At 32.8% G+C, this 14,184-nt stretch overlaps 2 protein-coding genes across 2 annotated transcripts in view; one reads left to right on the forward strand and one right to left on the reverse strand.

Annotated features, from left to right (window-relative positions):
• The window catches only part of LOC106687224 (uncharacterized), a 214,042-nt gene that overhangs the window by 8,595 nt on the left and 191,263 nt on the right, over window positions 1–14,184 (forward strand). The gene's annotated exons all lie outside the window — the stretch shown is intronic.
• Window positions 1–14,184, reverse strand: part of LOC106687231 (adult-specific rigid cuticular protein 15.7) — a 55,764-nt gene that overhangs the window by 6,991 nt on the left and 34,589 nt on the right. The window contains exon 2 of the mRNA XM_067052279.1: window positions 819–923. Within this exon, the coding sequence (XP_066908380.1) occupies window positions 819–923 (105 nt within the window). The remainder of the gene's footprint in view (window positions 1–818; window positions 924–14,184) is intronic.

The raw sequence follows: 14,184 nt of genomic DNA on the forward strand, positions 1-14,184 counted from the left end.
TGAGATCATTTATCAATATTACCTATTGCCCACAACTGTGTGGCAGATTGTAATATCTATCAATAAATAAATCTATCAATTTAAAAAAAAAAAAAAAAAAAAGAATTTAACTTTAATAAATAAATTAAAGGTTTAGTGAACCCAAAGGTTAGATGCTTATACCAGCAATTATTCCATGTATATCTTCCTCCACTGACTTCCGTCAAAACTCAAGTAAGCAATTTCTGATTCAGTATAGTCCTTCAACTGGTATATCTAAGGTCTATCCGTCTGGCATTTGCTATTGAATAATTTAACTGGAACATTGTTTTTTTTTTTAATCTAACAGTTATCAGTGTGTATTAAAAAGTTTAATTAATTTTATAACTTTTTCAATTATATTTTCCTATTTTCTGTGGAAATTGAAATTAATTGTAAGAAGATTACGAATTTAAATTATTAATAAGCAGAAATAATTTTAAGGTAAACTAATCAGGGAACTAGTCAATATATATGTATAATTAGTGTATTGTTGCCATATTATTAACTATTTTATATAAATTTCTTACTTTGGCTGAATTTTCAAATTAATAGCAAAGTTTATAATAAAATTGGAGGGTATAATTCAATTTATTTTTCTCTTAATACTTATCTAAATATTTATTCGGATACATTTTTCTGATGTTGATTTGCTTATCATTTTATTGAAATCAAAATTTTATCATTTATACTTACTGATAAATCTCTCTTCTTGCTTTTAAAATTTATTTTTTATTTTAATACAATGATTATATAGAAGTAGATAAATTTTATAAAAATAGTAATAAAATAAGATTTACATTTAAATCAGGAGTATAGTAACTGTTCCATTCTTCTGCGAGTGTTAATCGAGGCTCCAGTGGTAATGTAAACACCAGATGTTGACATGACAGTAAGAAGCTCAGCTAAAAAACAGAATTAACTATATTAATCAAATGGTTAGTTTTTAAAAGCAGTTTTTGAACTATTTTCTCCAATTTAATTGTATTTTATGACAAATTTTAGTATGTTTTTCATGTGTGTAAGACACTGCTATAGCTAAAATCATTTTTTAAATGCATTTGTACCAGCTTACAATTCTTTCAATTTTTTAAATTTTATTTATAAAAATTGTGCTACTGCAATAGTTTATTTTTTGAAATAAATCCCCAACATGCTAATTGAAGAAAATAGTAGAAATAAGTTTTAGATGTTTTGCGAAAAATAGTTGAAGACAGCTATTTATAGTTAACTAACGTTTCGCTTCACTTTTTAGGGCTGTCATATTGAAACAGTGTTTCGTGTTTGAACAGGCTGTTCAACCAATCTGTTCATCCGATTCCTTTGAACAGGCCTGATGAAGCCCTGGAAAGTGAGGCGAAACGTCGGAAAATAAATAGTTGTAAACTATTTTTGTTTCACTTTTGACCGCAACCCTGACCATCTTCTTATATATCAATTTTTACGGTCAACTATATATACATATAAAAGCCATGAAGTATTATAACTTCATACACATTCAATTACGAGACTTATAACTATCGTAAAAACTTGTTTCGGAATTTAAATTGCCAATGCATACCTATTATAATAATATCTTTTCATGGAAATCCCGGTAAGGTAAAAATAGAATTTGTCGAAAAACGTTTTGGTCAGGGCCCAATGATCCTACTGCGATCTTTTCAAAGCGCTATTTGTTTTACAACCCTGTTTTCATGAAATATACACGTGGTTCAATTTAATATGCGTGGGTGGTAACACTGATTAATTCTAGCATGAAAATTTTTATATTTTAATAGGGAAGTATGAGGTTACAGTAGCTTAACAATCCCTGCAGGGCTGGTCCGATTGAGTGGTCTCTTGATATCTTATTTTCTCACATTACAATATATAAAAAAAGGAAATGTCTGTTCTATTCTAATTTTGTATTATAATATTGTAACTATTCTATTGTAATATTCTAATTTGTGTAGCTAACATTTTCTGCCTTAAGTTATCATAGAAAACGCATGATCATTATTAATAAACATTTCCAGAAGTTTTACTAATTACAAATGCTTGGTAAACAAAAGAAGAAACAAACGATGGTATTCACATGCTTGTTTATTACAGAAAGGCCAACATGGTGGATGTTGGACTTGTGTTGGCTATTACATTATAATTATATTATTTTTATTACAAATAGGAACAAGATAAAGATGGACTAAATGAAAGGCAACGTAAATATCAGCAATGCAGGTGGTAGAAGATGAAAATTCATAGTAATTGATAGTATTATTTAATCTATAAATTCAACTTTTGTTCTAGAATTTTTAACAGATATATGCCAATTTAATAACTCAAATCTATGTCTATATAAAGTTAATGGACAACATTTGAAATAAAGTATTTACACTGAATCGATAGGATTTTAAAATATACAATCTTATTTATTGAATCTGAAGTTCTTGAAATTCTTTCACTATTACGAAGAGCACAAATATTTTTCTGTTTGCAATTCTAAAACCCTGTGACGCAAAAGCGCCCTTTGATTTGTGCCCAAATCCGACACTCAACTGTCGATCCTAAATGTAAGCCAACTTGTACCAGCCAATCCAAATGACCAACCCACAGCTCTCGTATGTGCGTATTTACCAATAACATAATTTGGATTATCGTGTAGCAGCTTCTTTAAAGCTATCCCCTCTAATAAGAGTCGCACAAGTGGCGTACTTGGTAAATTTGATTTTAATTGTGTCACGTTATTATACCAGTATGATATGCATCGATAATTTGGTGCATGTCCTTAGTATCTCCTTCCTTCTGAATTCCCCTCCAACATTCCTTCGGTTCTGAGGAAGCAAAAAAAAGTAATACAACAAATTAGTAAGGGTCCTTTTCCTGAAATCTAAAGAAATGAAGCTACACCAATACTCCCCCCCCCCTTTCATCTATCAAAAATTGTTCATTTCGAAGTATACACAAGACCACACCCAGTTGCCTCAAATCTGTTCTAAACTAGTAGATTGACGGATTGGGTATTATGCGGCATGTTATATCTGATACGCCTGCTGAAGACATAAGATATTGTTTATGTCTTGAAGCTTCATGTATAGCTAGACGATCTATTAATATTTAGGGTTATTATGTAGTTAGTTAGTTAAAATAAATATATTAAGAGAAAGGAGTAGTTAGTTCTTCTATCTAATGCATTGTGTCCAATATCCATCTTACATAAATTTCTATTTACTGATAAATATTAAAAATAACTAAATCCTTGCTTGATAAGCCTCAACTCATTCCCAGCTAATAGATTCCAATGAGAAGACAAAGAGCTACGAAGACCGTCTCCTAATAAGTCCAACCGAAGTAGGCGGCGGCTAATTGGATGGTCTGAGGTTATAAATTTGTCGGTATGGGCTAGGCATAGTACCAATTATCATCCAAATCGTCCAAGTTAGTTCGTTCCTTCTATGGGATTCATTACCCTTGTTCCGCTCGTGGGTAAGTTTTATCTCGTTTTCGATTTAGTCTTTTGGTATGAACACAGATCGAAATTACGTATTGTAATGTTGTATCAATTTTAGAACTTTTCTATCATATATTATTATATAAAAGTTGGGAAACTTATAGATACAACATATTTTATATCTGATTATAGAAGTATAAAACAATCTTCAACAGGATTCAGGATTCTTCAACAGTTTCATAACTAATAGAGATAGATGGGTTGGAGTGTATCAATCAGAGACCTGATGCAATCAAGTTACTGAAATAATCTGGTACTTTGAGTCTCAGTCCGAAAATGCAGCACAGTCCAGTCTTTGATAGAGCCGTCCATAGTTCAGGTGGTTAAGGCGCAGATCTTAGTTGTCTGAGAACTCCGGACGGCGCCGGTTCGAAACCGGCTTGGGGGTGGACTTAATTAATATCTTGGCGGTCCCACGTAATGAAGAACTTGACCCCTCACCATGGTTACAATAGGTTGGTCACCCCTTGATAACTCCCTATATGCCAGAAATGACCAGAAAAGGGGTCATAAAAAAAAGTGCAGTCAAAAAAAGGGATAAAAAGCGAAACCGTATAGTCTTTCTACGTATGTCTCTTAAACATAGTCTGTTCTATATATGGCAGTTATTGAAGTAACAAGTGTTTTTGTATAAATAGAATGCATTGTTTTATATTTAGATGATTTAAAAGGTAAAAATAGGATCATAGACGGGGAGGCAAGTAGAGGTGTCACTCTCCCCAAATTTCAATTTTTTTCATGTCATTTTTCACTAAATTAATGAAGGGGTCTAATGATGTTTTTGTGAAGCCGTGTCGTTTTTAATTAATCACGAGTCGAAATTACAGAATGTAATCACGTAAAATGGGGTTAAAAAAAAGTTCTCGGTTTAAACTTTTAGAGAAGTTCTAAAAGACTTTTTTTTTTGTTTTTGATTGTCCGATTTAAACTTTTGAGACCTCAATAGTGCATTGGGCACATCACACAACTTTCATTACCATATCCATCAACCCCCTACTTACTTCCCCGAGTTTCGTGTATATCGATGAGCTCGTGCTGAAGTCATCACCATTTTTGTGATTTTCGAATAAAAAAAAACTTAAAACAAGTGAAAGCGAAAACTATGAACAAAACATTTTTATTTTACAATAAAAAATCTTACTTTAGAGTTTCTCCAGGTGGGAAAATCTAATATACATTTTGTTCCTGCCAAGAATACAACAGCTTAACAAAAGAAAACAAAGCTATAATGCTATCGGAATGATCGTATGGTCTCTGTGTTTTTCGTTCACATCAGTTATTATTTTTTATTGTTCTTCTTTGGTTATTCATAAAATTCTTTAATATTTTGTATTTATTCATTGCTCATTATAGCTAACAATGAGAATTCATTATTGTTTTCAAGCAAACAAAATCAAAGGTACTTCAAAAGAAGACTTTTTGAAAATTCGGCATTTAAGCCCTGTTAAACTATTTAAATGAAAAAAAGACCTATATGATAATAAACAGCAATGAATAGTACGTTGTTATACTGAGTTTAATCGAAATCGTGTTAGTCCCGTCTAGGAGGAAATCGAAAAAAAATGTGAAAAATAGATTCTAAAAAGTAACACATCTGGTTTGTCGATTTAAAAAAAAAAAAAATGTTTCTATTATACTACAGTTGTATATCCGTCATAAATATCAAATTTCAGTTTATGCAGATTTGGTTATTTGTACTCAGGGGACCTCAAAACGTGCATTTCATTGAAAACTCGAATTAGGAATTTTGCACCATCGCGATACTTTCCCTTAATGTATATTCCACATATAGGTATGTGAAAGTATAAAAATTTGTAAAAAAAAGTCAAAAAGTTTTAGTTCTTAATCAGCTCCTAAAGAACATAAATAAATACATTTTCAGAAGTTTAGAACTTTCCAGATAACATATCCAAAGGACGATATTTCAAGAGGTTAGCTTCCCAAAAATATTTATAAAAAGAACAAATTTGGAGGAATACTACCTAGATGTCCGGTAAGTTGGGATATTCGTCGAAAATTATCGAAATAAAAAACAAAACAAAAACAACTTAAATGAACGAAACAATGGTGAATAGTGAGAGTAGAATAGTGTTTAAAAAAATCTGTCAAAGAGGCAATACTCATGGGGTAAAAGATTCATATTATATTAATAATGGATTAGTTTAAATAAAAACATATGTATGAAGGATAGTAAACTACTATCCTATATAAACCAGAATTTCAAGCTTGTTTTTTGCCTAACATTCTCACGACTATATGTGTGTAAGTATGTGTACCCCCAACGATTAATTCCCCACGATTTTCTCTGTTTCTCCCATTTCCCACAAACCATATAAATAGGCCTTTTAGCAATTTTAATGGACCCTCCAACGTCCTAAAACAATTCTATACTTGTCCAAATACTCTAAAAGTAATACCGAACCAGCTGAATATAAAGACTATTTATCTCGTCTTCAAAATATGCCGAAATTCTTTATAATTTACACCGATGGATCAAAATCACACCAATCAGCATCATCCTTTGTAACTAATGACTCAACGTACAAAATTAAACTCCACAAACTATGCAACATATTCACTACCGAACTCAATGCAATAACAGCAGAACTTCCCTTCTGTTCGTCTTTGAACCACAATAATTACAGACTCATTAAGTTCATTAAAAGGTTTAGATTCTATGTATCCAGAGCATCCAAAAATTTCCTGCTTCCATTTTTACTTAAATGCTCTACTCTATGTCAGTTACATTTATGTGGGTTCCAAATCATGTAGGAACCTCAGGGAATGAACTGACCGATAACGCTGCAAGGGAAGTACTCGCGCTTCCGGAATGGGGTAAAGCAATTTTAACTCCATTAGAAATAAGCAAACCCCTCGAAAAGGAAATAAAAGATAAATGGCAATCTTTGTGGGATGAAAGCCCAACGAGTAAACTATAAATTATCATAAAGGACGTCAAGCCCTGGGGTACCTCCAACCGCAAATGTCCTAGAGGAGGTCGTACCGACCAGGCTGAGATTAGGTCACACGAAGCTCACTCACTCCTAAATTATTTCAAAAGAAACGCCCCCGAACTGTCAGTATTGTAACAACAATTTGACAATTAGTCATATTTTCCAAGAATGCCCATATTTCGCATCGCAACTCAATAGCTGAAATGAAAAATAGTTTATTATTCTGGGACTAGGTCCCTTTAGTACAATTACAAAGGTAATTTTAATTTTATAATAACATTTACTGGCCATAAAACAGCGAAGGATATACACACTTATATACACTTATATACAGAGAAGGATAAATAGATTAATTAAAAAACTAATTAACTTAATAAAGAATAAAACAAAAAGGTAATTATAAAATATCTGTACTATTATATTAATGGATTAGATTAGTGAAGCAAAAGTTAGTTAAATAGAAGGGATTTAAACGAGGGATGGGTTGGTACTTGACATATGTTAGAGGTTCCAATGGAGTTCCAGAGATATGCAAGCTCGGATAAAAAGCGATTTATCAAATGTAGCAGTTCGGTGAGATGGAGGATAGATGTCAGATAAACGGGACCTGATAATACGGAATTGGACAGAGAATTTGGATTGCAGGTTTTCTAGGAGGGGCGTTGAATACTAATTACTTGGAATAGAAAGGAAGCTAGGAAATACTGGCGTAGGAAGGATGGATAGAGCCACTTCAGCTCGGCGTAGCTTAGGATTAAACCCGGATATTTTGAAAACCCTCAGAGATGATGATGAAACAGAGTATTTGGTGTTTCAATTCTTAAAATCAAACGGTTTACTGAAACAAATATAACACAGACAAAAAAAAATAATAACAAATAATAAAATTAAAAAATTAAATTAAATTAAATGTAAGAAAAATTAAATAAGGTATGATGGCGTTAATGACCAATGATGTTTTACGCCACTAAACAAAAATAAACAAACCATTTTAACTAAAATTCAAGGCTATGACAAGATATCACAAAACAGATACACGCATAAACCTAACAAACTTGTTCGTTGTATATATTTTTTACTTTTTTACATAGTATATTAATTTTTAATTTCTTCATTATTTATAATTTATGTTTATTTATTTTATTGGTGTTTTAGTTAGTTTTTCTTTTCATTATTTGTTTTTTATGAGTATTATTATTATTATTTTTTTAATTTTGCTACTAATGCCTGTTGAACCGATTTGATACTTAGGACTCCATCTTAACAAGAGACTTACTTGGAATCCACACACAAGACTGAAACGACAAGAAACTGCTCGAAGATTCCGATTGCTACAACACTTACTTGACAAACGCTCGAAACTTCCCATTCACTACAAAAAATTAGTATACACTACAATAATCAGACCAATTTGGACATATGGAACTGAGCTCTGGGGCTCCACCAAACCATCAAATTCTTCCCGCATCCAATCGTTACAATCCAAAATCCTACGTAAAATCCTTGATGCTCCTTATTACGTCACAAATAAACTCATTCACAAAGACCTTAACATCCCATTCGTTGCAGATTTGAACCAAACCAGATATGCGTCTTTTTATTCCAAACTCCTTAACCATCCTAACCCATTAATTCTTAATCTTTCATCCTTAACAATCCCTGATAATCTTCCGAGGCGTCTGAAAAGAAGATGGCCACGGGACCTTCTGGTTTAAATTAATGTTTGAAGTACCACCAATGAGTGGTTCCTTCCCAAGATTTTCAAGTGCACACTACATATTTCCCTATTGTATTATTTTGTACAGTTGTAAATTACATTAAATAAATAATTAAAAAAAAAAATTTTTTTGCTACTGTTTAAAACAAAAAAACATGTGTAATAAGGAAATTCAAATTTCTCACTATATCAATCACATCTTGTCATATACCACGTATTTGATGTAGGCAAACTATATAATAATAAATTAAAAATAACTAAAAAAAAAAAAAACCCACAAAACTTGATAAAAATTTTTTAATAATTATTATTGCAGTTTCCTGTAGCTGATTGTATTTTTTTCTTTATTATATCCATTAAAGGTCCCAATTTTTAAAATGAAAGAGCATTAGAAAAAAAAATATTAATACTAAAATAAATGAAAACAGGACATAATATGACTTGAAATCTATAATGTAGCCCGTAATTTATTCTATTATTGGATTACACATATTCCTTATCATATTAAAAACATATTACATAATGACATAACTTCGGGAGCCCTGAGGAATTGATATTTAGCCTTTTTATGCAGAACCGTTTCACGGGTATTAGCCACGGTTATAAAAGGATTGCTAAACGTTTTTACATTACTTTTATTTTCTATAACAGAAATGACTGGCATAGCTAAATATCTGCCGCTAATGTAACTGTCACGATTGTATCACCAGCTTTAACGGTCTACTTTTACATTTAAAGAGTACTATATTTTTTTATGTATTTATTATACGAGTAAATATATCCATACTCTACACACACTTGTGTCCAGTACTTGGCCATCCATTTCGGAAATCAATAGAGGCACTTAATCAATGTGTTTATTATTTTATGTTTTAAATTACATATATTCCAATAAATCCCACCAAATCACATTTACCCTTCGTCGTAAGCCACTGACCTCTTGCCCTACAGTATCCTTTAATAATACCCCACTTATTCTTGTCGAACAGATCCGTTACTTAGGACTACATCTCGACAAGCGACTGACATGTAATCCTCATACAAGGCTCGTCAATTTTGACTATTACAACATTTACTAGACAAACGGTCTAAATTGGCAATCCATTACAAAAGACTGATCTGCATGAGTATTATAAGACCTATCTGGACATACGGAGTTGAGCTTTGAGACTCCACTAAACCATCAAGTTCCTCCCGAATCCAATCCTTACAGTCCAATATCCATCGTAAAATCCTTAATGGTCCTTGCTTGTCTCAAATCAAGTCATCTATCATGACCTCAATGTCCCATATGTTGCCGATTTGGCCAAAACCAGATACCATTCCTTCCATGGAAAACTTCCCAACCACCCAAATCCACTTTTTTCTAACCTGGCTTCTCCTTCACTTCCTAATAATCCTTCTAGGCGTCTGAAAAGAAGACGACCTCAAGATCTTCTTCTCTAGAAATGTTATTTGAGTTCTATCAATGAGTAGATTCTCCACATGTTTGTATCATGTCACTATGTCACCTACAGCAAACTTACTTGTTGTATATATATTATACAGTTGTAAATAACAATAAATAAAAGATTAAAAAAAAAATTACATATACATCGTTTTTCATGGTGTGAAATATATAGAAAAGAGAATTATTGGGATCTTGAAAAATTTCCACTTCGAGTTTTCGTCAAGCATATGTATTGATGTCCTCTGCATCCAAATAACCACGTTTCGGAAATAGTATGTATGCCTGTCTGTGTAGAGTCTTGGTTGTACTACAAATTTTTCTTTAAAATTGACTCACCGGAAATACCACTTAATATCTTCGATGTTTTTCTTTTTTTACCATTATTGTACATCATTGTACCATGTTTGCATAAACAACTCATAACGTAAACATAGTTTTCCCGCCTGATTTCTATAAAAGCTGATGGTTGACACTTAACTGGTGCATGTGACAACTAATGTAAAAGAACAGTAGCTTTAAGGTCGCGATATGTAAGTGTTATCAACTATCACGCGAGCCAGTGCGATAGTACTGCCGCAACAGTAAATACTGCCATAGTAACAGCTATCATGCAATTTACGCAATGTCTGAGGCTGCGACAGTTACTGCAATGGCTGTAAACTGTTACCGTGTAAACGGGGTTTTGTACTGTTTCCGCGCCTCCAATTGTGACTAACACTATACCGCACTGCTTGTAAATATCTTCATTATTATTAATTTATAGTGTAGTGGCCAGTTGTATTTTTTTTTTATTATTTTAATAACTTATAAAGTAGATTGCTTCAATTTTTTTCAGAAAAAAGTATAAATCTTGAAAGAGGCTAAAATATTTATTCATCCATGCTTTTCTAGGATAGAAAAGAGCTCGCTTTCAGTTTTTCTTTTCTATTAATTTTGTCTTGTGTTGTTTATCAAATTTTATTCGAGAGGATTCAGTTATATTTAAGAGTTTCTTATCTTTTATTTTAGAAACATCTTTTTATTTCTTCATATCATATTTAGTAATTTTTGAAGTAAACGTTATAAGTGTATGATGGTTGAAGTATGTTATAGTTCCAATTAGGTTATGATTTCGAATGTGCCTTGAAATGAACCTTAGTTATAATAACGTCAAATGTTTGTGACACATATTTTTTTTCTTTATGATTTAGGTAATTAGATATTGATATACACAAATATTAACAACCGGGATTACTTCTGTATTAACGTCATTAATCAATAAACATATTTTCAGAAAAAATAATGAAAGAATAATATAGAATTAAATAGAAATTTTTTTATAATACAGTGTTTAAAATACTATTCCATGGAATGGATCCAACCTGTGAAGGAAACAGAAATATGTATAATTAATTATTTTTTTGCCATTCTTTAATTTGAAATTTTTTTTCTCCTGCTACCTAAGATAGCAGAAGTCTGGTATTCGCCCAAAACGTTTTAAGTCCTCATTTAATTTATCTGTGTTCGTGTTCCCGGGAACAAAAAAAAATCATTCCTTCATGGTCGTTGCTCCCACAGTCATCTCTTAACATTCCCTAACAGAGCTTCTATGTTTGTAAAATTATAAATTTGTTAGTAGCATCATTGTGTTTTAAAAACAATTTATTGTTCAATAAAAAACTGTTCAGGAGAAAAGATAAAATTTACGTTTATCTGACGAGTAACTCGTGTAAATTAAAACCTGGAATCTTGTTTTTTTTTTTTTTCCACAGATCTTCTGTATCATGTTTTTAGTCAAAACCTTGTCAAAAAGTCTTCAAAATGCTCTAATTTTCAATCGTTCATTTTTATTGCAATAAATACATCTTGTATCTATTACCTTTTTTAAAATTCCTCTATCTATTATTTTAATAGTACCAGATTCTCATAAAAAAATAATTAAACCAGTTTATTTTAAGATAGTATGGCATTATTCATGTTAGTAGTAATTTTATGGTTGTGTTGAGTTTAAAAATGTTTCCACTATTTTATTTTTCATCATATTGGGCATTAATGTTATTTCTATTACTTTTTTTAACAAATATATTATCCAAGATCTTAAATTTAAATATTTCTTAGTGTTATTTGATTTTTGATTTTCTTAAAACAAACTCAATTGGTTAGTAGACTTTACACGCTCTTGGCAAAATATTTTTGCAAATAAGTAAGTATATTAATTTATAAAAATAGCACTGGAGTTTATCTCTCTAAATCCTTCTCCAATAAGATATTTCAGTGTGAAATATTATAATAAAATAAATTGGTAATTTAAAATACTGTATATATATTTAGAGCCTAATTCCTGTTTACTTACTAAATCGTTTTGTAAAATTAAACCTGATTATGGAGAAAGGTAATCTCAGTGAGTGACAACAAACCATTGAGCATAACATGTTGGGTCCTAATAAAGGCCCATTGCTCGCGACAAAGAATGACGTAGTTTACGAGCTGCAACCCGGGAGAGCGGGAGGACATGCTAATGTTTCATTTAGCTAAAGGTCATTAATAGCATGTCCGTCCTATCAACACCATTCGACACTTAGCGAGAAAATTTCTCTGGCCTAATGGAGAGTTGATCAGTACTAGATCTTAGGATAGTATTTAACCTATTGGACATTTTGAAAACTTATGCAACCATCTTCATTTCAGTACAGTAGAACCTGCTGTAAGAAATGAACTCGGGAAAATTCCTAAGATTATGAATATGGTACATAATTCATAGATACGTGAGCTATACTGGCGCTATAAATTCAATTGATTTTAGTTTATATCAATTTATTTTAGTTTATAAAATGAATGATGAATATTTAACACTATTTTGTATACATAGCGTTTAACATACACTATAAACTAATGCTTTTACAATGTAAATAATAACTAAATGATACGGATGTAATCTTTTTGGTAGTTATTTAAATATAAACAGCACTTTCTGTTTATACGTGATTTTAATGAAATAATTTATTTATATAAAAACGCGTTAATTATAGATAAAGATTTGGGATTTTTAGAAGAGAAGATTTAAAAAGTGCATATAGTTTGTATTATTTTATATACAAATGTGATTGTGGATTAACACGAGATAGTCTAGGTTTCGGGGAAGAAAAGCAAAAAATAGTTTACTACAATCCCTGATCATAACCCGTATATATACTTGTGCTTTTATTTTATTCGTTTTTACTTATGCTATATTATTTTATTTTTTATATGGTAAGAAGTAAACCATTTGGCATTTTATAGCTTATTTTAGTAAAGCTTGTTTTAGTAAAACTCCCCATGTCAACATTCCAAATTGTATATATATAGGATTACTCAGGAGAATAAACCAGTATCTTAGTGAAGCTTGTGTGTCTCTTTTAGTGCCCCTATTTCCCTTTTTTTTAACTCTTGAACTCTGGCTCATCATAACTGGTGCCGAAACCCGGGATTTCAAACCGTGTAATACAAAGCCAGTAAGGAATTGTTTTTTTTCTTTTCTCTCGTGCATACGTTCTTTGTTTTAGCGAAGCTGAAATTTTATGGAAAAGAAGAACATAGTGAGAGCAGCAGTTCTGAAAGTACCAGGGAACACTCAAGCAGCAACAATGCCGGAATCGCAAGTGCAGGGACTTCCGCCGCTACCGACAACGACCTTGGCGTCAGCACATGCGACCACCTTGGAATGGATCAAAGTTCGTACTGGGACAGCGCAGGAATTGAGGAGTGCTGTTTCAGACCTGGAGAAATTCACCGGAGAAGTGGGTGAGTTAAACCATTTCATTAAAGGTGGAGATCACCTGATAGCGCGGATAGCGGTAAAAGAAGGGGAAAATTTGCTGAGTGGGGCAGATGCGATGTCGTTGAGAGCGGCAGTGATCTGCCGAATAAAACGGAACATCTTAAATCATATTCAGGCAGATCAGGAAACGTCATGGAGCCTGGTGAAGGAGAGATTAAAAAAAGCGTTCGGCGGGGGCAGGTGGACACCCGAAGAGGACATTTTCCGGATGTTCCGGGAAGAGAAGAAGTCGAGGCAGAGTAATGGGCAGTTCGCTGGAATCCTGCTCGCCCGTTTCAACCAAATTACGGACAAGTTGAGTGAGACGAGGACTACAACGGAGGTGCAAGGCATCACGGGATTCCTGTCCACCATCTTGAAGGTGCAATTGGCTCGAGAGACAGGGAAACGAGAGGGCTTGCCCAGAGAGCGCAGTTTTGTCGAATGTGCCCAAGAAATGATGGACGCCAGTGCCAGAGAAGAGGAAGTTAGGATGGGAGTCGAGGAGGCTGGCTGGACAAGGGTCTCGTACAGTCGACCAAAACCTGCACCAAGCGCGTGGAGGAGAAGAGAGTTTCGGGATAGCGGAAAGGAAAGGAGCGGTACTGGAGAAAGGCGACCTAACCACGGCAGCAAACCAAAGACTAGCTCGAGGAGAGAGGACCGGAGATGCCATGGCTGCGGCAGGACCGTGCACCTGGTGGCACAGTGCCCTCGTACAAAATGTTACGAGTGTGGGAACGAAGGGCACATAGCGAGGCATTGTCCATATATATTTAAGCG

This window comes from Halyomorpha halys, unplaced genomic scaffold, assembly GCF_000696795.3.
Source record: "Halyomorpha halys isolate HHAL.00 unplaced genomic scaffold, Hhal_1.1 Scaffold932.1, whole genome shotgun sequence".
NCBI lineage: Eukaryota > Metazoa > Arthropoda > Insecta > Hemiptera > Pentatomidae > Halyomorpha > Halyomorpha halys.